Genomic DNA, 25,207 nt, shown 5'->3' on the forward strand with positions numbered 1-25,207 from the left:
GTTACAGATGGTAAAAATAGGGATTAACTGTGTCATTACTAATGTTACACTGAAATCAACTGTCTACTTTAACAAATAATAGCAACAAAAGCTACATGTCCAGTTTGAAAAGTGAAGTTAACGCAAAAATTTTCTTCACAATGTATTCAATTTAGCCCCACTAGTCTAAACACGGTATTATGATTACTGTTCCATTTTTGGAATATAAATTAAGCAGCAAAATCCACCTATTTTCCCCTTCCATATCAGGGGGCGGCCATTTTTCCACTTGCTGTCAACTGCAGATGACATCACAGTTGCTCAGTCACCAGGGAACAACCAACCACGGTTTAGCTCGCTAACATCACATGACCAAACGCAGAAAACATGTGAGCAGTGATTGGTTGTTACCTGAGCCCTCAGCAACTGTGATGACATTTTCAGTCAACAGCAAGTGTCAAAATGGCCACCCCGAAATGGGGGGGAACAATTGTTGATGCTTAGTTCATGCTCCAATGCAACATTAATCAAAATGCCGTGTTTACATTAGTGGGGGCGCATAGAAATTTTGGGGGGTTTACTTCACCTTTAAATAAGAAAAATTAAAAGTACTGGAAAACAAAACAATACTTTTTAGAATATAGTTTTTTTATTTATAATTTATAATTGGCAGATACAAAAACTTCTTCAACTGTATCCAAAATGTGCAATAAACCACTGCTGATTAACAAAAGAAATTTAAAAAATGTGTCTACTTTGGAAAGTTGACAACCAATGTAAACTGGTTTGAACTAGTTATTCTAGCGAGTGTTTACTAATCACTACTAATGCTCTTTTGAAGTGAATGATAATTTTGAACAAATTACAAATGTGTTACTCTCCCAAAATGACAACACACCATCGTGTGTACATATTACTATTGGTGACATTCGTTCCCCCGTTATTAAATACAAGAAAGGCAATCGTTTTCCGTAAGCAGCACAAATGTGTAGAACACATGACAAAGTCTTGTACCAATATATTTGAGAGATGTCAACAAAACATGGACAGGGGACGGGTATTTCCAAAAAGAATGTTGTAAACGATCACCCTCATTCATCAGGATGCACAAATAATCAGTGACAAGTTCGGAACAGCAGCCTGAACAGGCGATCAACATCTGGAATCACACACTAACATTAACTACATTAGAAGTATTGAGGTGGGGGGGATTACAGCAGCAACGCTTTCTGAAAAGGGTTCCCGCTCATCAATAATGTGACAATGAATCGCAAATCAAAACGGAAAAACAACTGAAAGAACATTGTATCAAAAACATCTTACTTTCACATTTCAATCTAAAGTACATCCACATTCATGATCCGCCATTCTGGATAAGATGCTGGTGCCTTCATGTCCACGCAAATTGTATGACACCAAACTAAATACATTATATAGTTAACCAAACGCTTACATGAAGAAATAGCGACTAGCGTACGACTGTGACGGACAATTCTTGGCAGGAAGTCAAATGATAGTATCCAAGTGCAAAAGTATTCTTCAATGTAGTTTGTTTTCCTAATTCTAATTCAAACAAGCACACATTCCTTTTCGTGTAGCGTAATTCCCCCAACATGGTAAATGTCGCAAAAATAAAACTACAAGATTGGAAAAGAAAACAATGTCTAACTCGTGTTTGATAGAAAGAAAACATCCCTAGTACACAAGTTAAGATGAGCTAGATCTGTCTTTCCTATACAACACAAATGCTTTAAAACGCTACGTATGACCTTTAACATGCAACACCATTCAAAGTTCCTCATTTCTCAGACATTATCATTTCCAGCTAACTAAAACCAACGCCCAATTATACTGTAGTTGTCTGAGGGAACGTCTCCAAATGCTTGGACGCTAGTGTCAAAACTGACATAACCAGAATTCCCTATCAAGGTATCTGTATAAAGCACTTGTGTAATGAAGTGTGTGCTTTTCCCTTTTCTCTGGAGAAACTAGTGATTATTGAGGTTTTTTTCCCCTCCCAACTCACACAATTCTAATTTAGGGTGAGCAGACGTGGCAGCTTAATTGTGACAGTCTCGATTTTGAGCCAAAGTGATTCGTACGATCAACAAATTGAAAAGGAATTTAACTGTTAAATTACTAGCAGGACCTAATTCCTGCTTCCATGTCTAAGATTAATGGGAAATGTAGTCCTGCTAGCCATTCAGACCCAACACAAGTTTAGCTTTTCTGGTGGCATATTTCTAAAGTACAATGCATGGCCGGCGTTAAGTAAATGTCACAGTCAGTGTTCAATAGCTGCCTGGACAGAGCAAAAAAGATTGAATAATGGTGAGTGCATTGTCTTATTTACAACTTTTGAACTGTCAACCAAGCTCGATTTAGCATTAGCCAAAGTAATAACACAACCAGATTGACTAGCAGTTACATTTGTTATAAATAGTTCTTGGTGAGAATTTATTGTATAGCCTATACAGTATTTGATTTTCAGTGAAATTGTAACGTCCTGGTTTTTAATTTGGAAAATCTGGTCACTCTATTCTAATGAAGCCTTACAACCGCAATGGAATTGTCATGAGCTGAGACCTTGACATCACGCCAACCATGGATTTCCCAAATCCTTTCACACAGGGCTCACACCATTTGGGGAATTCAATTGATCTGGGTCAGACCTTTAAGACACAAGAGTCACTGCATACAGATTCAGGTCACGACAGGTCTGCTTTTAGGTTCTAGGGTACTTGTTGATAATTATAAAACCACGTCAAGGCTTTATCGGGGTTTACGTCATTGTGGCATCTTTTCTCATTGAGGTCAACCGTTGAAGCCTTCACTACATGCAAATAACCAGACTTTTAAAAAAAAGAGCAGCAAAGTTTTTCATTGTAACTGCTGTGTAGAATTTCTTACACAAAAAAAACTTTAGAAGGGGACCTATTATGCTCAACTAGATTTTCAAAAAAACAAACTAGCAAAAGACGACCAGTCAAAGGTTTGGGCACATTTTCTATTCCAATTAGTTGGGTTTCCATCCACCTATTTTTATTTGAATTTTCAAGAATTAAGAAAATACACTAGAATGGAAACACCAGAACCCTGAGGAAAAAAAGATTTGAAAAATTTACATTTTGGGGAGTGGATTTTTCAGTTTTGATAAAAGGTTATTGAAACCATTTTAGCGAATGAACAATGACAAAACCGGATAGCCCGTCACGTTTTGACCGTATATTACGTCACACGTACATACAAATACGGTATGTTTGGGGGAGATGAAAAACATTAAAATATTGCTGAAATTAATAAAAGCAAATAATCTTTTGTTGAAAGTCAGCACAGTGTCTTGTGGCAGAGAGACAATTTCAGATGACACCATCTAATGGCGCAGTCTCATCTCAATACTCGAAATAATGACAAATGGAAACGGGCATAAATCACGTTTGTTTTGCACATTTTCACTAAATTCGCTTAAAAATTTGGAAACATTAGGATTGAAACCCCTTTACTGACTGAGAAATCATGCCCAAACTTTAAACTGGGTAAAGTTCTAAATTATCTCGAGCTATTATTCATGTTCAAACAGGTCCGTATTTCTTAAGACCTAAATAGTTGCTTATATTAGATAACCCGATATAGACATCAGAGATTAGCTGATGTCATGGAAAGAATAGAATACTAAACATAGATTTGCCACAGTATTATTAGAAACATGATTTAGATGAAAAACATTGTTTTAAAATCAGGAAAAATCATAATAGGTCCCACTTTTTGCAGGGTACAAGATTAACACAATGCCGTTTCCACACAGCACAACATAAAAAAAATATATAATAATAAAAATCCAGCATCATCAGTACCGTTAGACTTGCATAATATAGAATAGCTCTACATAGCCAGAGGTTAATTTAAAGCTCATTGTGCATGACCAAATTGTTTCAAATGTCTCAATTTTGGACAGCCACATAATTTTATACATAAAAACTAAAAAGATTATTTCATATCTATGTGACATTTGTATTTGATATTACAGAGTAACTGTCTGATCTCAAACTAATTGTATAGCTTTGTGCTTTCTAAGGATCTACCTCAAAACCAAAGTGTTCACCAGTTGACGCACGGTGAAGAACATTTGTAAGACGTCACCTTTTCCGAAGATTAATATATGATAGCATAACACCCGGTCAATAAATCGCTTCTTCGACAATCAATATAGGTTAACATGAAAAGTTGTTTTCATTCGCATGACTGTTCTGTGATGACCTAGATATTGATGCTTAAAACTGATCAGTTTTTCAGGTAATATTTTTCAAAAGATCAGAGTGAAAATCTTGATTTTACCAACTTGACTTTAAAAATGAGTTGATGAGTCAATTTAGAGTTGATGTAAGCCTTGTTCCAGCATTTCATTGTGCAACTGCACAGTAAATTCTGTAGAGTAAATTTGACTCTATTTAGAGTGGGACCAAATACTCATTTTTAGAGTAATATTTATATTTGGAAGAAAGAGAGTAAAATAACGAATTGGAAAAAAATAAACAAAAGTGACTCAAGGGTTGAGGAAAGAACTCACAACCTTATCGAAGAGGAGACCAAACTCTCTGTTACGAAGATTCTAGCTGACACGAAGGATATAGTAACATACAGCAGGAGCTCTGTGGCTCAGGGAGTAGATCAGCTGTCTCCCAAGCTGAAGGTCGTGAGTTTGTTCCACAACCCTTGAGTGACCTCTCCCCAATTCTTTATTTTACTCTCTTCTAAGTGTAAATATTACTCTAAAACTGAGTCTATTTGGTTCCACTCTAAACAGAGTGAAATTTACGCTACAGAATTTACTGTGTAAGATAACTTGTGGCGTTTTTGTGTGTGGTTGACCTCCAAGTAGAACTGATCATCTCAAAAGGGTTAATTAGGTGTGTGTAAACCTTGTGTACACCTCACTAACATAAAAAGTGCAAAATAGCCACCACTGTCCTGTGTGTGTCAGTAGTGCTTCTCTTGTAAGTAATCTTTCATCTTGTTAGGTAAGGGCAGTTTCTGGATAAGGTCTATCCTTGTGTACTGTCGAATGACAAAGCGACAAAGGTACTGCAGGGAGCGCACTTGCATAAACCGGGACACGGGGTTGGTGAGTCGGACCGGGTAGGTTGCAGACCCCGGTAAGCGGGACCTGGAATAACAAAAAGCACCGTTCTCAGAGTCTTTTATCGAGTGTTCGATGAGGTCCACGATCGACGTGTGTCCTTCCACGTCCGGCTGCTCGTAAAAGCTGAAGCGTCCGTTGGAGTGTTCGATCCGGGTGTGGAGAGTTTTGCCCTGTGACCTGAAACTCAGGCTGAGCAGGTACCTGTCGTCCGAGCTGTCTCGAACCAAAAAGGAGCCGTCGGCCAAGTTGATGAGCTTTTCCTCCGCCTCCCAGCGCGTGATGGGGCCCCAGTACCAGCCCTGCCTGGCCAGTTTCTTCAACTCCTCCGTCAGGCTGGTCACCACCATGGGCCCGCTGCTTTGGACCGAGTCATACACGCGGCTGACTCCAGGAGCCGAATTGGGATCAAAGTTGAGGTGGTGCCGGACTCTCTCGGCAACCTGGCTGTCCGAGGAGCTGAAGCTGGAGAACGTCCTGGGAAAGCGGCCGTTACTGCTCATGGGAGGCAGGAGGGGAGAGAGAGGAGGCGGGCCCTCTCCTCTCGAGCTTTGAAGCATGACGCCGGCAGAACCGAGTAGAAGACTGTTAACTGAGGTGTCCATGAAAAGATCTGGAGGCAAACCGCCAACCATGTCATGCTCCTCCTGTCCCTGATCCATCAGCGGGGACCCGTTGTCCGCCTCTGCCGCCACCTCCATAGGAGACGCGCTGTCCAGACAGAAGGAGTGGGACCCTTCTGGGTACATTCTCTCATCTAAAGGCATCGTGTACTGAATGTAGTCTTGGGGCATCAACCCCAGCACCACAGGCACGTCATTGTCATCAATATTTAGATGTAGCTCACCATTTTGTGGCTGCTGGAGGTTTTTTAAGGATTCGGGTTGGTCTTGAAAGAGCCCGTCCATCTGAAAATCGCTGAATTCCTTTCGGATGCCGTTCAAGGTGGGGCTGGGGCTAGGAGAGTGCACCATGGCTTTCACTTTGACCTCCATCTTAATACACGCTTCGTCAGAGTTGACTGGCCGCAGAGGCCAAGGCGAAGGGCTGTAGTGGTGACTCCGGAGCGACGCGGACCTTAGAGGTCGCTGGGCTTTAACTTCGTTGAAGCTGACGGGCACAGAAGAGGAGGAGAAGGTGTCCTCATCGTCCGTCGAGCCAATGGCAGAGGAGCCGGCTTTGCTCTTTGCCTTCTGCTTGGCCGACAGCCTTCTCTTAAGCGATCCCATCAGGCCTTCACTCTTTGAACGGCTCTTATTCTGCCCACCTTTGTCTTCCTCGCCGCCCAGATCGCACACGGAAAGGTCTTTGGTGTAGCAGCCACCAAAAAGTGACTCATCCTTTGAGAACTCTGCGGCCACTGGGGTCTGCTGGAGCATGACAAAGTCGCCGTCCTCTTTGCCCTTTATGCTCAGCGACTTCCGAATGGTCTTAAGGCTGATCTTCTTCATTCTGTCTGGCCCTCCGCCACGGTGGGGGGCATGAGATGTCTCTCCTTGTAGCCTGATGAAAGTACTAGCCACAGTATCCTCCCATCAGGGCGTACATAAGTCATGCATACAGCAGAGCCCCCAAACCCTTCAGAAAGGGAAAAAAATACACACACACACAAAACATGATTATAAACAAGCACAATGTATCCTTCATCTTATTTACAGTACCTTATGCATTCATACTTGCGGTAGACCGAAATGAGTTTTTTGTTTTCACGGCCGATAGCGATTATTAGTAGTCAAGAAGGCCAATAACCAATATTTGGAGCCAATAGTCACTTTAACTAAAAGGGACGATATTGGCGTCAAAATAAAAAATAAAAAACTCCCAACTCTTAACTTTGTTGAAATGTCTTAATGCAAATGCTTATTAAAAAACATTTCAGATTTGTAAAATGTTGATTATTTATCTTTTTAATTTCAGACAATAGACATCTTTATTTAAAAAAAAATCTAACAAAGTTCAGGGAACTCCCACGGTCATCAGCTTGTCTTAAAAAGTAAAATAAAAACTCAAGCATAAATAGGTCCCCATTGTTTTCTGCAGTAAATAGTAAATATTTTCTATTATTTCTATTTCTATTTTTCACTTATCTTAGTTTTAATTTTAAACAAAAACAGAAGTTGCAAAGAGTTCCCAGGGTCAGCACCACCTCTTATAAAGTTAAGGAAAAATAAAAATAAATAAATAAATAGGAAGGTGCAGATAGATAGTTCCCAGAGTCAGCACCATCTCTTATAAAGTTAAGGAAAATAATAATAAAAATAAAAATAAAATGAAGAAGGTGCAGCTAGTTCCCCACAGTCAGCACCATCTCTTGTAAAATTAAGGAAAATTTAATAAATAAATAAATAGTTCACTGACGTTAACACAGTTTTAAATTGATTTATAATCAGCTGTCAATTTTTATTTTATTTTTTAAAGGACTGAAATAGTGAATATCAGCACTGATAACCAGCCCGGACGATAATCTGTCATCATCCCTGATCTGTGTTTGTAAAAATGTAATAGCTAAATTGTTAACATGTATGTAAGTGTGCAAAAAGAGCTTTTGATTATACTGGATAATGTTTATATTAGAGATACTTTGCTGACTCTTTTGTAGAAAGAACACAACAGTCTTTTAAAAACATGTTTACAATAGGGTGTGGGTATTAATTATTGTTGACTGCGAAACATTCAATTTCTACCACAATGGCAAAGAGTGCTGACATTTCCAAACACTCTGGTTTAAATATTTTGACTTGCATAAAGTAAAAGATTCAGGTACTTAGCAATTCAACATCAAGTGGTTTAAATGTCATCACTAACCATTGAGTGTACTAAGGATAACAGATTCAATTGAATCTCACTCTAGCACCTGCACAGACGATTTTTCAAACACTCCCAATTTAAATAATTGTTTGTACACCAACGTAAACCTTTAAGCCAGAACTTTTCAGATTCAATATTTAAGGCTCAAAGACTCAGCAATTGTACATGAAGTGGTTTGAAAGTGATTGTTAACAATTTTGAGTGCATTCATGATGGGTGAGAGATTAAATTACACACATGCACAGACACAAGCGGCATTACAAGATAAAAACAGACCAAACAAGGTGTTAATAAGACAGCTGCAGACCGATTACTCACCATTATGAGCAGCGAAAATGTGACTCGACTTGACTGAATGGGTCAAGTTCCACTTCAAGCACCTTTCATTTGATGCTACAAAAGAATTAAAAAATAACAACGCTCGTTATCATAGTTGAAACACCTCCCGTCTTACCTAACATGTTATTACCAGCGAGTTAATAACTAGTAGTTTATATAACGTGCTCATTGGCTGATCTTATTATAGAAACAGACTCGGGGTTTTGTCCTGACATAGCCTAGCACGGCCTGCACATTTAGATGCATGCTTCTAGCTTACCCATTAAAGTTAGCATTTTAAAACAATAAAGTCCACTTTATAATAATAGGAAACATTAGAAAAAACATCAATGAGCACTCGACAAAAATAATGGTTGTATCCTGAATATAGCGCGTCAATAGAACATAATAAAATCTGCCAGATATGATACAACTACGAGCTATATTGTTAGCATATTTGCTTCTCACTATGTAAATCAATAATAAGTCGCATTGTATAATACCACCGGTTAAATAAACCTCTACCCCGTCACTTGCGATCATGACAATAACAAATACATCGATTTGAAATAAAGCTTCGCTTTTCCACCTTTTGTTGGCTGACGAAAGCTACCTTGGCTAACGTTAGCTTCCTACCAACCTAAGCCAATCAGCTAGTTTCCTTCACGCCTGTTGTCGAAAACATACAATATAACGTTACCTTGCAGCTGTGATGCTTTTCGGTCCACAGCAATCGCATCAGCGTTTACATGTCCGGGGTTGGTACATCTGGGGGGAAAGGTGCGGATATATTCTCGAATACAATGACACAATAAAATGACACCTTTCTGACTGACTAGGTTAGCACACTTGATTAGCTCCCGGCCTCTTCCTTTGTTGCCTGTTGAGTTGAGGCAGGCAGCAGATTGGGATGGAGCGAGCACACACACACAAACGGGCAATATATAATAATATTCTACTTAAAAATAATAATAAAAAATAGGGCTACCGATCAAAAACAGGCAGTATAAAGTGACGAGTTTTCAATGTAATTTTGCACAATTGTATTCCATCTGAGTTTGAATATAATTTTGAAAATAAATACACTCTGATTCTACTTGTGGGAACATAAATTGTGTTTAGGGGGGATGCACAAAATTGCACTTTATTAAAACGGACATAAACCTGAATTATGTAATTAAATAAATGACGTGACGTGTTCATGGGTATTTATCTGTTTTGCATAAATTATATTGTGCACGTTTACAAATTATTATCTTTCTCTCAATGCAATAGTTGAAACTGTATATTTTTCATACATTATTCATTAGTATGATTATTGATAAGCAGTGTCGAAGATGGACGGATATATTATTTATTTGGCTCATGCACTCACGTCATGTTTAACTTTTTTCAGAGCTTGTACAATCAATAAAATATTGCATTTAAAAAAAGATCTACTTTTTTATACATTAAATGAATAACCTACAGTACAATTATAATAGCATGACATAAATTAAAAATGTATAGCGAACAAGGTGACTGATAAGTTGATACAACTTTGTAAACATGTAAACTACGCGGAATAATTTCATGTATTGATATATATTTTTTTAATTTTGTTTACTTTTTATTATAAATATCCCATGTTAAATGTAATAACAATACTGCAGTCAATCAATCAATAGTGAATTATTAACACTATAGCCACTATTAATCTTTAATTATCTCCTTTTTTGTGGTAAATGAATGCCTTCTGTGTTCTTTATCAATAGCGTATGTATATTATATGTCAACATTACGACAATGATGTATTTTAGTACTTTTTTAATTTGGGTCTTTAGCTGGGAAAACTGATGTAGCTATGACTGCAACTCATTTCTTGTTAAACCAAACTATGACCATAGTGGTTTAGCTGTGATCACATTGTGACAGGACAAGTATATACAAGGAAGCTGTGTGAGAAAAATAATTGCTCTAAAATATTCAATGTCCAAATATTCACTAATGAGTAAACTTTCTTATTTGTGGTTTATGAGTCTGATTCAGTGTGGTGACTTGTGCTTATAGGTCTTTTTAATTTGTATTCTGAAAAAGATCAAGTTGACTCTCCAACTACAAGTTGATAGAGCAAACTAAACGTTGGTTGCCTAATTAGTGTCAGTATTGTTTTTAAAGGGGATGATGTTTACCACTGCCACACTAATTTGGTTTCTGCTGAACATCACATTGTTGTTTTTTTCCACACTGTCAAGTGTATGGCAGTCCTTCCCCAACCTGCTTGGGGCTGCTATGGGCAGACAGGCTCTCTGCAGCACTCTAATTACTCGGCCTTATTAGGCTTGATCAGGCTACCTTTTTTTTTTTTGTTGATATGCTGGCACACGAGGGAAAGTAGTCATAGAGGAAAGCAGGAAGAAGGAGGAAGGAGGGATGGCAGCTCTGAAATGATGCACCAAGGGCACCACAACACATGAGTCTCCACAAGCCAAATTAGACCTGACAAACAAAGTTTACTCCACTTGATATTGCAAGCCAGAAAGTCAAACAGAATGCAGGCACAACTTAACACAACTCTAAAAGAAAGAAAGAATTAAAGAAAGAAAGAAAAAGAAAAAAGTCAATACTGTACAGTGTAGTAGCAGTTGAACACAATTTGTTTCATTATGTTGATTGACATCCAAGTTGCTGCTTTTCATAACAATGTTTCCCTTAAGAAACAAGGAAAAATGAACTTATTTGTTGAAGACTCCAACTGTTGCCATCATTAAACCTTTATTAACTGTACAGTACAGGCAATGTTCAAATTAAAACTAAGTGGCCTTTAAGGCATTGCTCATTTATCTTAACATACGCTTATAATTGATACTGTATCCAATTACGTGTACTGAACATAATTTACTGAGCAACACTTTCCAATGTTTTTCACCGGGTACTCCGGTTTCCTCCCACATTCCAAAAACATGCATGGCAGGTTAATTGAACACTCCAAATTGTCCCTAGGTGTGAATGTGAGTGTGGTTGTTCGTCTCTGTGTGCCCTGCGATTGGCTGGCAACCAGTTCAGGGTGTACCCCGCCTACTGCCCGAAGCCAGCTGGGATAGGCTCCAGCACCCCCGCGACCCTTGTGAGGAAAAAAGCGGCCAAGAAAATGGATGGATGGATGGACTTTCCAATGTCGCAACCTGTTCTATAGCTAGCATCACACCTTTTCTTCTTTGCCAACACTTGTACCATTTTGTTGTGGATTAAAAAAGAAATAAACACATAAATTAAAGAAAGAAAAGGTAAAACTTAATAATTGATTTTTTTTATTAGATACCTTTGCCATTATAGAAAGAAACTACCATATAGTAGTGCTTTAAAGGAGGGCAATGTTTTATTTTATTTTTCACAATACCTAGCATTTGCTTTAATTGGACTCTTTTCACCAAGTGTCACAGTCTTCCTCAGTGGCTGTTCTTACCCTTGGCGATGTGGTGGAGGACAGGAACAGAAGGAATGTCAGCACTGCAGATCCACGACAGGACCGCTGGGACTCCGTCAGCGCAAGGAAGGACTGTGGAATGACAACCCCGTGGTGTTTGGGACGTTTACACTTCAGCCTTCGTCGTCAAACAATTAGTATTCACAATCACCCCTTTAGTGTAAATAAACATTCAAAAAAGCCGTTTTGAAACAGATCATCTTGATGATAAAGGAAAGTGTCATACACATAAAATAGATAAATAAAAATCAAGGTGACTGTCAAACATGTGATACATGCAGCTGAATTTGTTAATTATCACCTTGTTAAATCATAATACACATGTGAAGTGTGTGTAAGATCATGTGAAATAGGCCAGACGTGCCAAATATTTGTGGAGTTAAAGCTGAAATAAATGAAATGAAAGGCTTTTCAAAGGAAGACAAAGTAGTAGACCTAGGTGATAATAATGATTGATTTGGTTAAAAGTGTCAGTATGAATGTAAACTAAATTCAACATTTTTGTACAAGTACTATAGTACGGCAATCATTTGATTAAATGATACTCAGAATTCTTTAGGCCTAATTGAAAATTCTGATCCTATGCTATGTCAGAAGTCAAAACGGTGGACCTACTCATAGGAAGATCTTTGCTCATTGAAAACAATTTGGACGTCACTTTGGTTCATTGTAATTTGGATTATCTTAATTTCAAAATGTGATTAAATGTCGTTTGACTACTATAACAATCTGCCTAGTTTGTCTGCTAGTCACAGGCAAAACCAATTAATACGTTGTTAGTTTTCACCGTGTAAAGGAACATTTGCATTGCGGAAATATTATAAATGCCCGGATGTTAACGGCTCCATTCGTTTTTTAAGTTAATCTATATTTTTTTTTTAAACGCTTGACAATGTTAATACAAGGCATTGTATTTTAGTTATTATCGTTAGAATTCATGAAGCTCTCATGAAATGTCGATTTTTTTTTTTCATCCACAAAAAGCATGTTTACCACTAGAGCGCAAAAAATAAAATTTCTCCTACACATTTGAAGGCAGTGAACGCATCCTCGCACTATCCCGGAAGTGGAGTGACGCTGGCGCGGATGTTGAAAACAAACCCGGGTAGCTGTGTTCATATCTGTCCGTTCCGTTGTCTTTTATGTGACACTAGCAGAAGACATCGACTCCCTAAAGTGTCTCATTTGAACCTCATCTATGTTTGGATAACATTTGATTTAAACCTTAAAAGCGGTGACCACGGGATATGGAATTATCTGGCATTATCAAGAAAATAGGTAGGCTAAGGGTTAGCTGGATAAAAGTTGCTTTGGTGAGCTGTTTTATGCAGAACCGGCGATTGTTGCCCCCCTATACAAAAACTGTAGCAAAAAAACAAATTGCTTTTTACTTGAGTTATCTAGCGGTTCTTATGTTGGATGTTACGTGCACTTGTGTGTGTACTTGAAACAAATGTGAACGCTTTTGTTTGCTAACTCAGTAAAGTTATCAAAGTCAGTAAAATTCAAAACTTTTTTCTGCTACTTACATCAAAATACAACTACAAGTGTTTTTCTTTTGGAATAGAAGTATTTTGTTTTTGTGACCAACAGGCCACTCTTTGGTCGAGATCCGAGTTCGAGCTTTGAAGAGCATCCTGTGTAAACTGACGCATTCCCTGATTTCCATCCATGATATTGTTCAAGAAAAGATGCTGTTTGTGTATCTCCTGGAATGGTTCAATTTCCCGGAGGTGCCCATGCAAGAGGAAGTCCTGGATTTGCTCTTGACTTTATCCAAGGTAGATGGCTATGTCCTCTATGTTTTCATTGCATAATTGTTTTTGTTTTTGTCATGAAGCATCCAAGTGCTGCCCAGATGCTGAGAGATGTAGAGGCGGACGATTTCCTTTCCCAACTGTCTGCTAACGTGGAACCGAGACTTCGTGCTGTCATTGACGCAACCCTGGACCAGCTGTTCCAGCTACCTGAACTAATCCCCTGTCACACTACCGTCTTAACGCATGGTCTCCACAATACACCTCCAACAGGTGCTGCAAGCACCGACAAGTAGTTTATGAAATCCATTCAATAATGATAAAGATTAATTTACAAATATCTTATGTGATGTGACCTCTGAAACAACCACAGATTTACCATCCGACGGGTATCTTCCGAAAAGGGGATATTTCCAGAAGAGCATGCTTAACCAAGGGGATGTACCTCCTCTGAAGATAGCAGGCATGGATTTTTTTCTTCTTCTACTTTTTGTTGCACAATGCACCAGACAATAGAACCTCCAAAGTTGAACAGTTATTAATATCTATTTTTATTGGTGCTATTAAACAATAGGTGTAACTTTAAAACAAATATTCTTATAGAAATTGATGTTAAGTGATTAAAAAAAAAAGAATACAGTTGTAAAGACAAAAAAAAGTCATTTAAATATACACTGAGCTGGAGTCTCACAAGATTTTTGAACGTCTTGGTTGATGTTTGAGGTGCAAATTGTGTTTGAGGCATAATTTTAAGATAATTTTACGGTTGAACTCTAAATTGTAATTGGGATTTGACGTTGGAGATTCCACTGTATATTTATTATCACTTAATTCCTGGTTAAGTTGCTTTGTGTTATCTCATCCACCTGATTTTTACAGTGAGCGAGGAGACCGTGAAGTGCTTGAAGTTCTCTGTGTTTCCGTGGCTGACTTTGACAAACACTGACAGACACATTCTATCTTCCAATGAAAGGTGAGAGGCAATCTATGTATTAGGCCTAATAAAAAATATTTCTGCATATTGAATTAGATATGAATTTCCTCTAATAACTAATGTAATTTATTTACTATATAATTAGACATTTTGGATCATTGATGAGTCCTTTTTTTCCCTTTTTTTTTCGAACTCACTACTTCCAAAAAAGTTCTTTAAGAAGCAGCAACCCCAACTTGGTGCGGATCACGTGTGAGCTATTGTGTGACGTCATCATGCAGGACTTCCCTGCTGAAATCTTCCTGCAAAGGCCCAATATTGCAAAGGTGTGGACTCTTAACTCTTGCTTTGGGTGAAACATAAAGCACTGGCCTGTTCCCAAAAATACACTCTGTTGCCACCTGCACAATCTTAATGAGATGCAATACTGAGCGTCGCCATCCTCACACTATTCAGTAAGGTACCCAAAACGCTAGAAACACCTCTCAGTATGTTAAAGCACATTACAACTACAATATTACATCAATTTTTAAAACCACATAGCGCGAGTGAACTTTCATGCTGAAGTCGAGTCATTAAAAGGACAATTTTTTCATGTATTTTTTAGCTTCGATTTGCTAGACTAAATTGCATCATCAATAATTCAATGTCATTTGCTCTTTTTATAGATTGACCTTTATTAAAAAAAAATCTCTCCATATCAGATTTTTAGCCTTGTTTTTAAAGACCAATAGTCTATCTCATCTTAAACTAATAAACTAGTAGAGCTAAAACAAAAACAGACACACTCACACATACTGTATATCCTCAATCATTCATGTCATTAAATATTGCCTTCGCTGATGAAGTCTTTTCCTGTCTTCAGACTCTTCTGTCCCTTCTGAGGCTGGGGTCAGGTAAAGGTGAGGTGTGTCACCTCCACTTGCAGGCGCTCTCCTGCCTGAGGCAGCTTTGCGTGGGGCTGAGGCAGAGGCTGCGCTTTCATCGAGATCCCAGCTTCCACTCTGCCAAGCAAGGAGGTGCTACCTGTGAGTTACTGTGATGGTGTTTTGCGTCGTTTGGGTGAATTTTATTCTAATGTTCAAGTTAAAGAAGTGTGGCAACGTGTTGAGATTTATAATAATAATAATAATAATAAAGGAAAATACAGATAAATGGCTCATTCCTGGAAAGTGCAGTACTTCACTCAGTCTTCATGTAATCAAATAAGAAGCTTCGTTAAAACGGTTTTAGAGTACTAGTCTGTTTTAAATGTGTTTATCTTTGCTTTGGCTATTTAGATACGCTTTCCCAGAATTCCTCCTATTCCCAGGAAGCACAGGCAACCCAGCATTCACAGGCTTCTTCCCCAGCAGCAGAGTGCTCTCCTCGGCCATCTGTGGTCGGGGGAACAGGTCAGAGAGTCAGGGGTGATGGGCAAGATGGAGATGCAGCTTCCAACAGGTATGCGTGTGGATTTCATGATCCCTTAACATCTTTCTGTCTTTAAACATGAGTGGCTAATATTGTGTTCATCTAGTGGCAGTTCACACAGAAGTGCAGTAGCAGCCCAGACAGCCAGACAGACACCCCCTCCAGATGTGGGTCGCTTGGCGCTCCCTGACCAGGGTCTGGAAGATGACCCAGAGATGGGGTTGCAGCAGCTTACTTTAGCTCAGTTCACTGTTGCCACCCTGGATCATGTCATCCCGCTGCTTAAGACAGGTCAGTGCTTGTGCTCCACATATCCAAATGCGGAGCTCTTTCTCAAAATGTCATCAATGGCCCCAAAACATTATATATATTGCAATGTCATTCAATGTGTACAGACTTTTGATCCCGATATATTATATTCTCTTCATTCTTGTTTACCCCCTCTTTCAACTGATATTTTTGTGATGGTTCGGTCCAAGTTGGGTTTGAAGGCACCACGCGGCGTGTTGGTGGTCTGTTTTGTAAAACAACTACACAAGCACTGATAATAAACAAGCATCCATATGATTGTTATTTCACTTCATTCTTTGCATTACTGTTTAACTCCATTCTTTATGCATTGGGATTTTTGATACCCCTTTTTTTCCAAACCAATACCAGTATGAGTACTCAATTCAAAATTACCATAGTCATTGATACCGATACCACTAGTAATTTTTAACCCCCCCCCCCCCCCAAAAAAAAACAAAACAAAACAAAACAAAACAATGACAAATAATTTTAAAGACATGCATTCCAATATTGACCTTTTGCACGTGACGTCACAGCCCTCATGGGAATGCCCCCTCCGGGACGCTGGACGGAAAAAAAGCCACTTTTTGTATTGTAACCATTGAATCTCGTACAGCGTAAAGTCCTTGATCTAATCTTATAAAATTGTCATATCTTGCTGTGCGGTAGGTTGTACAGACAAAGGAGTAAACCAAATTTTGCTTTTTAGTGCATAGCTACTAATGAAGACATTTGCAGCGATTATTTTTTGTGAGGTTAGTAGATAAATGTTGTAATTAGTAGATAAATGTTCATACATTTTACTAATAAACCTACACTCTAAGAAAGATTGTAGCAGAGGTGTCGAATTGCGTGTTTCAAATCACATTAACGAGCCAGATAGTTAGCGTCCACTCCAACTGCAAGAACACACAGCTTAGTTTTAAAATGTACCTTCTTCAAAACTATTAAGTGCATTTGAATGTTTAATAATTGGGGATTTCGTCTTTGTGCTTGGGATTCTTCACTTTGGAGCCGGAGTCATATTCATGAAATTACTGCATAGCTTGCCACTACAATAGTCATTTGTTCCATTCTAGAAACATAGTAACATAAAATCATCATAGTGTTTCAATAAAGAACAGACTGTGTAAAAATAAGTCAGTTAGCAAGATAAACAAGTTTTACCTTTGCATTACAAGGTAAATTGTCCCCCGGATGTGAGCGTAGCATCTTGTCCCAGAGACTCAGCTAGCGACCAGCTTTTACATCAGCCCCGGTGTAAGGAGAAGAGACGGCATTGACTACATAATGATATAGGTCGTGCGCTGTGAATTCCGACAAAGTCGGCGATTTGATTAACTTGGTAAAAACAGCAGGCAACAGAAGGTAAGGGGCTGTTTTCAAACTAGCGATCTCCAACTTAAGTAAATATCGTGCTCTATGAGTCCCGACTACATGTGCAACTTCGACTGACAGCGACCTTTGGTTGAAGTAGTAGATTCCATGGCTCTATGGGCAATAATAACTTTTCATTTGTAAAATAACAGTCACTAAGTCGCTCCGGGTCACGTCCACTTCCATTCAACAATCATTTCCTTCCGCCGTCCATCATAGGGCAGTCACGTGATCACGTCAGTGCAAATGGTCAATAGCATTTTTCCTTAAAATTTCATGAATTTAATTAAATTAAATTAATTAATTCATATTTTTTTTATTCTTCTAATTGATCATTTCTAGTTCCTGATTGTAAAATAGGCTGCGAGTACCAATTCCTTGAAATAAGACCTGGTATTGGCCCGATACCGATACCTGGTATCGATACTCACCCATCCCTAATTGTGCATTTCATTGCAAAAAACTTTGCGTCACACTTTATATTATGTAATACTTTATTATTTGCAAATTGTTGGTATTTATTTTACCCATACCTCTTTTGCTCATTTATTTTAAACTCTTGATGTTTTGTTATTTGTCAAAGTTTACTATATATTGAAAAATACATGTAAAATGATAAAAAAAATATTTTATGATAGAATAAATTAGGATTTATTTATTACCACCAACAGACAAAAGTACAATACTAGTACCAAAATTTGTTACTCTTGAGTACTGGTATCGATACCCAGGTACCAATCTTGCTCTTTTTTTTCTTTTTTTTTAATCTTGCTCTCATCGTCAGCAAAGTAATTGTAACATTGGTCAGTTATTGTTGAACAAACACTTTGTGACAATATATGGTTTTAATGTAGGATCAAATTAATGCTTTTAAAATTAGGGATGAGCAAGGACAGATACCAGGTCCGATAACTGACCTTATTTCTAGGTATCGGTACTCGTATCGGCTGCCCCCTTGTGGCTTTTTTATGATCAGGAACTAGAAATTAAAATAATATTAATGGGCTCTTTGCACAAATCCACTACTTCCTGAACTCAATACCACTCCTTCATTTCCTATCTTTCATGATTGGACAAACTGATTAATCCAGGTGTGTCTGGCCATTGTCGCCATGGTGATTGAGGTCAGACACACCTGGATTAATCAGTTTGTCCAATCATGAAAGACAGGAAATGAAGCAGTGGTACTGAGTTCAGGAAGTAGTTGTGCAAAGAGACCATTAAAATAATAAATAAATAATAAAGTAATATAATTTGCCATTAATTTAAATTATTATGTATTTTATGTATCAAAAGTTCTAGTCGTATTGGTACTTGGTATCAGTATTGATAATAACTCAAGAGTACATGTACTGGTATCGGTCTGAAAAAAAGTGTTATCAAACAACCCTATCTCAAATGTGCAGTTCTGGGTAAAAATTTCATTAAAACGGATTTATAGCATTTTAGAAAAGAGCTCTTCAAATAATACACTTGTCAAAAAAAATCTCTCCATCCTTCCCACCCTTTTGCATTTTTCAGATGCTTCACATGTGTTCTGTCGCGTTCTGGAGCTGCTGTTCGACACCGTCCTCCTGCTTGGGGACAGCATTTGTGAACTGGTCTGGGACGATCGCAGCCTGGTGGGGATGGAGCTGGCAAGTCAAAACACAGCTTGTGACAGCCTCTTATGCAGATGAATGGATGCGCCTGACTTGAACGGGGGAGGGGGCTGGTGTGCTGAGTTTTGCCTCCAGGCAATTTGCCACAAACACGTAGGCATACGCTAGTCAGGACAGGAGTCAACGCGGATTTGATGCGTGTGATTAGGCAGAATGAATTTCAGAATGCTACACCACTTCTTCTCATTTTGCAACCAATGTGGTATGAGTAAAAGGATTTCTGTTGCCATTTTGGCTTTACATGTAGAAAAACTGGGAATTCTCCCAATGTTTGGATTCAATGGAGACATGTGAATTTTCACAACAGAGACGACACCAGAGACTAGCTGCAGGTTGTTGACAGTGTATATGAATCCCAAAATAGAAATTAATAATGTGATTTTTTTGGGGGGGGGGGGGGTGTTTGATTGACAACCAATCCAGAGTGTTCTTCAGTTTTTAAAACAACAAGAAAAGTTGTATTATACACACTTTTTCTGTGTGTCTCAGAACCATATTTTCACCCTTCGTTTAAAATGATATTCCTCTGTTGTTGGGCTCATACTGTACACTTGTCAAGAAAGAATGCCCTCAGGCCCTCTGCTGTTTAATACACGCCATTCAACGTCTTGTGGCCTGTTTTGTCATATTTATGTGGAGAGCAGTTTTGTGTGGCAGACACTTTTTTTTTTTTGTCTAAAGGGAATGCGCTTGTCTTAGTTAACCAGCCAAACAATAAACAGGACACTTACTGCCCCCTACTGGTATTAATCAATCACTGTTGCTAACAGAACAAAGAGTCTGAGAATAGACTGCTCTAGTTTCTTCATTGTGAGATGGATGCAACTGTATTTTGTACAAAAATAACACTCAAATCCTCCCTTACATTCAATTTCCCATGTCTGCGTTGAGCAAGTATTTCCCTCGGCTGTCAGCCACTAGCTCTACAATGTGTATGAAGTGAACATTCATGATGGAACAACATTGTTTGCTGTGTGTATTTTAGAAGGAGAATCTGCAAACATGCATGGACTCACTTGCAGATGTCCTGAGTTACCACCAGGACAATAGCAGCGGTTCTCAAGTTCACCACAGAGTTGCATACACAGGCTCAGCAGTCTTCATCATTAAATTCCTGCAGACCATACTGCCTCTTGAAAAGGTGTGTGTGCGCTAACCTAACTCTGTAAATAGTTCATTTGGTAATAATAATACACAATGCTTTATCTCACAGGCTAGTGGGAATGTCCCAAAGAATACAGTAACTGCTATTTTTCACCTGTGCCTGGACAAGTCATTTGGAATGGCACTACCCAGCATGCAAGAGACTGCAGTGGCCTACTTGGAGCAGTTAAACGCTGATAGTCATGAGCTCTATAGGAGGGTGACCCGTGCTGCTCTGTGGATGGAATCCACTTGCACCTTCCTCAAGGAGGTACAGACTGAGGTACGATGTGCATGATGTCACATACTTGCAGTAAAATCAACTCGCTTGTACGTTGAAATGAAGTATACTGTACAGGGATACCTCCGATTTCAAACACAATAAATTCTCTCATGCTGGTTAAAGTTCCAAAATAAAGTGAGAGTGACTTAATTCCACGCGCCTTTATATCACGTACAGGCAATGTTTTATATTTTAACACTTTAACATACTGTCATAAGTATAAAAATAAATTAGTCACTGTTAAGTAAAAAAATAAATAAAGTAAAGCTACTCACACTTTGAAGTTGTTAGAACCAGAAGGTGTTTGCAGAGCGATACTGTCACCTAGTGGCCTTTTGTACGTATTGCTAAATCAATTTGTTAGGCAGCATAAGAAGTGTACTGTATTTTTTTTTTTATGTGCTGTTTTATCTTGACTTATGAGTGCCCAAACCTGTGAATTATTAGCAATTTGAGCTTGGCTGATTTTTTTCGTTTATTTATTTTTGCTTTGTATTGCGTGCATAAGTTACAAGTGAGTTTCTTATATGCCACTGCTTGGTTGAAGTTAAAAAAAAAAAAAAAGTCAAGCAGTTTCAGCCCATTTCATTACTCATTGTGTCATCGCTTTAAAGGAACTTTTTTTTTTTTGCCATGCTACCATAAAGTGTAATTGTACATCCACTACTGTAGGTGGCAGTGGATTTTTCATTGTCAGAGAGTGTGCAAGGACTATTAGCTCCTCTGCGGAGGTGTACTTTTTTGTGACAATTTTATAGAAAAATGATACTAATTACCATATAGTTGCGGCGGAGAGTTTGGGGTGGTGAAATATTTCAACTTCAACAACTTCAACTTCAACAAAAATTGAGACGCATTTATTTAAAGGCACACAACCAACAACACATACATTTATTTGCATAATATTTGTGTGTCTGTGGGAATTTTTGTTCATTTATCAATAGGAACCTGTGTCATAACAACAGTGTACAAGTCACTTCGATTCAAGCCAAGTTAGCCAACACATTTTTTCTTCATTCAGGGAGAGAAAAAATGGCCGGAGCTGCTGGAAGTGGCGGAGCAGGCAATAGAGGGCCTTCCATTTCATGAGCACTTGCCGGTCGTCAAAGAATGCATTCATTTCTGTTCCCATTTGTGAGTTACGTTAATCACAACATGTTGATCACGTTAATAGTCTTTTGAACTGATGTGATATCCCATCAGGTGGAAGTTTGATCAGCCCAGTCCAGTCCTCCAGACTGAGAGTCAGAGACTCCTCCTCAAGCTGCTGTCTCATCCATTGCTGCCCGTCAAGACAGAAACCTACACGTGCGCATTAACTATCGTCAAGGTCAGAGCTGGTGTCTTATCAGACAAACGGGCAGTCAATGCTTAAATGAGAGTTTATGGCTAAAGCAACAATTCACGTGGATCAACTGCAGTTACTGTCTGTCATGCACTAAACGTTTACTGCGGCTTATAGTGATGAATAATAACATGCTGCATTTATTCAGTGTGGTGTTTATTTACACTACCCACAGGAGTGTCTCGGCATCCAGAATACGTCACAACCAGAATCGGGACGCTGCAATGGGGTCAAGTTCCTCCTGCACCACAAGGTGCTGTATGAAATAAGCGCCTTTGGCCTTCAGGATTCTTCAGAGAAGGTAAGCCAACATTTTTGTCTGTCTTTTGAATGTAATCTGTTATATATGTATGTGCCTGCAGTAATAATTTTAAGGGTTCAGTGGCTAGACTTATTCTTTCCAAAACATTCAAAGCAAGATTGCTGTTCATTTTGAAAGTAATTAAAAAAAAAATAATAGGGACTTGGGTTTAAGGTGTCTTTAGTCTGACCAAATTCAAATTAGGACAGTGGATGTCCATTCACAATTTTCAAGTGATTTTCTCCCCCATTTCATGAATTATTCTACAATTTCAATGCAAGGTGAAATGTCAAATCAGTTCTTGTTCCTGTTGTGAGCTCTGACTCACATTTTAAACAAAATCTGAGTTAAAGCGGCTGCAGTAGCATTTGTACAATTTTCAACTTTAACCCGCTTAACTTCTATTAAAAGTAAAGTCAACCCAAAGATGTCTTTACAATAATATGTGGCCAACTAGTATATAATAAAAATCGATTCGGCAATATATCGCGATATTACAGCGCGCAATTCTCAAATCGATTCGATATGCGGCCGAATCGATTTTTAAACATCAATTTTTTTAATGGAAATATTCAACAAAATGTCTTACTTAGGGTTAGCATTCACACATTAAGCATGGAAGAATGTTATATTAATGGAACATTAAGCCTTAATATTTTATTTCAGTGCTGTTCAAACATGAAACAGACTGCAACCTGTTTGTAAAATGCAGTGACTCAGTTATAAGCCTGAATTTTCAGTTAAATAAATACATTTTCATACAAATCTTACAGTGTACATATAGAAGTTTACTGATTAGCAAAAGCCATCTGTTTTTTATCATATCGGGGCGGCCACTTCCAACTTTCTTCTTGCTTCACTATTTACTATTTCAATGTGAGAACACAGTTTATTTTTATAGACGAATGACCTAATATGATCTATTTTTATATAATATGGTTATAGTTTGTGCTAAAATGCATTACATATGTTTTAAGACACCCCATGCAGTTTATTCTAAGGGCGAGCCATAAGAGTGAACGATGTCAGTTAAGTTGTGGGTGTACTAGCTAAACAGTGACCTTGAAAATGACTTAACTCTGTAGTAAGTCTAATTAACTGTTGTAACACCCCACTGTGTCCTTTTAAAATGTTAATTCTACCCATTTTAAGGTTTTTGGGGCAAGGTCATTCCTGCAAAATGACTCTGGCCAGCCATCACTTTTTAGAGATGTTAGTTTAGATCCTGGTTGTGAGCAGAAATAGTAATTAAACAAAAGGCTCGTGCGCCGGTTATGTGCATCACGGGCCTTGTAAAGCTCTCCAACATTATATTAAGGCCGTTAAACTGCCAGGCATCCGTCGTGTTAGACATTTAAAAGTCTGTCACTTGCATTACCTGCTGTCTTTATCCACAGTGCTAAATGTCACTCCACCACTTAACCTGTGATCTACAGGTGAATGTCGCTGCCAAGGATATCCTACTATTCCTGCTCAAGGGACGATTGATGATGACAACATCAACCTGGGAGAGATTCATTGCGGCACTTTCTCGGGTCGTCACCATATTACAGGTTGGAAAATTATATTTGTACTGCACAGCTCACAAAGCCCTATAGTGCTCTGAATTTATGATCTCATATTAATAGGGAGAGCGGGGTGAGGGTGTTGAATGTTCCCCCGTAATCAAAATAACTGTGATCAAAAGTGCAAATGTAGCATTTGTGGACCAACAAAGGCTGTTTATTGAGCTGCCAGAGAGCAATATTTAGTTATTGTCTCATTTACATAGTTTCCTTTTTGGGTGAGGGGCTGCTTGCTGTTATTAATTGTTCCATTTCAGGCAGCCAAAAGCCTGAAAAGCCCTTATAAATATGCATGTGATTGTGACAAGGCTGTCGAGCATGATTTAATTCAAGGGGGCCATTCACAAATGTGCCCATCCTGTCAGCCAGTGACAAAATGAAAACCACCCGTAATCAAAGTGATGCATATTTGACTTATTCTTGTGCTGCTTAGCAGGAATTCCCCATTGTTCACTTCACTGTCTGCCAAGACTGTTTGAAAATGTGTGTGTGCATGTGCGAGGCAGGGTTATGCCAGCACCGAGGAGTCACTGGGAAGCTGTGTCCTGCTGCTAAGTGACATGTCGGAGGTGGCAAGAGACGATACGTTCCCAAGCACAGCCAAGTTAAAAGCAGCTCTCAAACTTCTTTTCACCAGACAACCCACGTGAGTCAACATTTCTAATGATGTCTCCCCGTGTGTGTCTGTGTGTGCGCGCGCCATATTTCTGCTCAGAATGTGTGTGCGTCTTCTGTTCCTTGGCTTAGACAAAGTGATTAGTTGGCTCTCAACGTCTTTTTTTTTTTAATTATTTTTTTTTAGCAAACCAGACAAGCTCTTGAGACTTTTTGTGATGGACATATTATTACAGTCTGTTGCTGTCGGCCGATCGGCTCATCAAGTCATCTAAATGCTTTGCGAGGTCTGTGTAAAACAGCTACTCAGTCCCAGTCTATGAATATTGATAGAAATGGAATTTCACAGCCGGTCAGTCGATGAGCTTCGGTGAATTTTCAACACAACCGATTTGTCTGCGCTGCTTGACGCTTTTGTTAGCGATTATGTGAGGAGTATTTTGCCTCTGAAGCGGCTTGTGCACCGTCATAATGAAGATAAAAAGCTTATTTCTTGACAACACTAAAGTTGATTTATGTGGTCATGCTGTGAGCAGATGATTATTTTCTTGGATGGGTTTTCAATTAAGTGCTCTCTGTGTTCATTGTAAACAGGGTGAGAATAGCAGCAGTTCAACACATCATGGCTCACCTAATTGGAGCAGCCGATGGTAAAATAATCAGGCCGCAGCTGGACCAGTCGGTGACCTCTTCGCTTCCCAATCTCTATTGCATAAGATACCTGGTGAACGTCACTCTTGACACCAACAGCAACTCTGTACTGAAGGTATGAATAGACATTCAGGATGAAACCTCAGGATGAACTTAAAATGAT

At 38.7% G+C, this 25,207-nt stretch overlaps 2 protein-coding genes across 5 annotated transcripts in view; one reads left to right on the forward strand and one right to left on the reverse strand.

Annotated features, from left to right (window-relative positions):
- Positions 1 to 606: 606 nt before the first annotated feature.
- On the reverse strand, positions 607 to 9,118 carry socs6a (suppressor of cytokine signaling 6a). Its single transcript, XM_077554816.1, has 3 exons — positions 8,943 to 9,118; positions 8,243 to 8,317; positions 607 to 6,694 (listed from the first exon to the last, which is right to left on the reverse strand). The coding sequence occupies exon 3, from the start codon at positions 6,565 to 6,567 to the stop codon at positions 4,957 to 4,959; it is 1,611 nt and encodes a 536-aa protein (XP_077410942.1). The 5' UTR covers positions 6,568 to 6,694; positions 8,243 to 8,317; positions 8,943 to 9,118; the 3' UTR covers positions 607 to 4,956.
- A 3,667-nt stretch (positions 9,119 to 12,785) lies between these two features.
- Positions 12,786 to 25,207, forward strand: part of rttn (rotatin) — a 42,222-nt gene continuing 29,800 nt past the window's right edge. For 2 of the 4 annotated variants that reach the window (XM_077553962.1, XM_077553965.1), the window contains exons 1-18: positions 12,786 to 12,986; positions 13,302 to 13,489; positions 13,549 to 13,738; positions 13,839 to 13,928; positions 14,345 to 14,438; positions 14,611 to 14,725; positions 15,265 to 15,427; positions 15,680 to 15,842; positions 15,919 to 16,103; positions 19,002 to 19,117; positions 20,127 to 20,282; positions 20,355 to 20,567; positions 21,589 to 21,701; positions 21,771 to 21,897; positions 22,088 to 22,213; positions 23,650 to 23,766; positions 24,285 to 24,424; positions 24,988 to 25,159. In XM_077553962.1, coding sequence (XP_077410088.1) covers positions 12,956 to 12,986; positions 13,302 to 13,489; positions 13,549 to 13,738; positions 13,839 to 13,928; positions 14,345 to 14,438; positions 14,611 to 14,725; positions 15,265 to 15,427; positions 15,680 to 15,842; positions 15,919 to 16,103; positions 19,002 to 19,117; positions 20,127 to 20,282; positions 20,355 to 20,567; positions 21,589 to 21,701; positions 21,771 to 21,897; positions 22,088 to 22,213; positions 23,650 to 23,766; positions 24,285 to 24,424; positions 24,988 to 25,159 — 2,499 coding nt within the window. In that variant the 5' untranslated portion in view covers positions 12,786 to 12,955. The remainder of the gene's footprint in view (positions 12,987 to 13,301; positions 13,490 to 13,548; positions 13,739 to 13,838; positions 13,929 to 14,344; positions 14,439 to 14,610; positions 14,726 to 15,264; positions 15,428 to 15,679; positions 15,843 to 15,918; positions 16,104 to 19,001; positions 19,118 to 20,126; positions 20,283 to 20,354; positions 20,568 to 21,588; positions 21,702 to 21,770; positions 21,898 to 22,087; positions 22,214 to 23,649; positions 23,767 to 24,284; positions 24,425 to 24,987; positions 25,160 to 25,207) is intronic. The other 2 variants (XM_077553964.1, XM_077553963.1) reach the window with 2 other exon arrangements.

Source organism: Vanacampus margaritifer, chromosome 20, assembly GCF_051991255.1.
Source record: "Vanacampus margaritifer isolate UIUO_Vmar chromosome 20, RoL_Vmar_1.0, whole genome shotgun sequence".
Classification (NCBI taxonomy): domain Eukaryota; kingdom Metazoa; phylum Chordata; class Actinopteri; order Syngnathiformes; family Syngnathidae; genus Vanacampus; species Vanacampus margaritifer.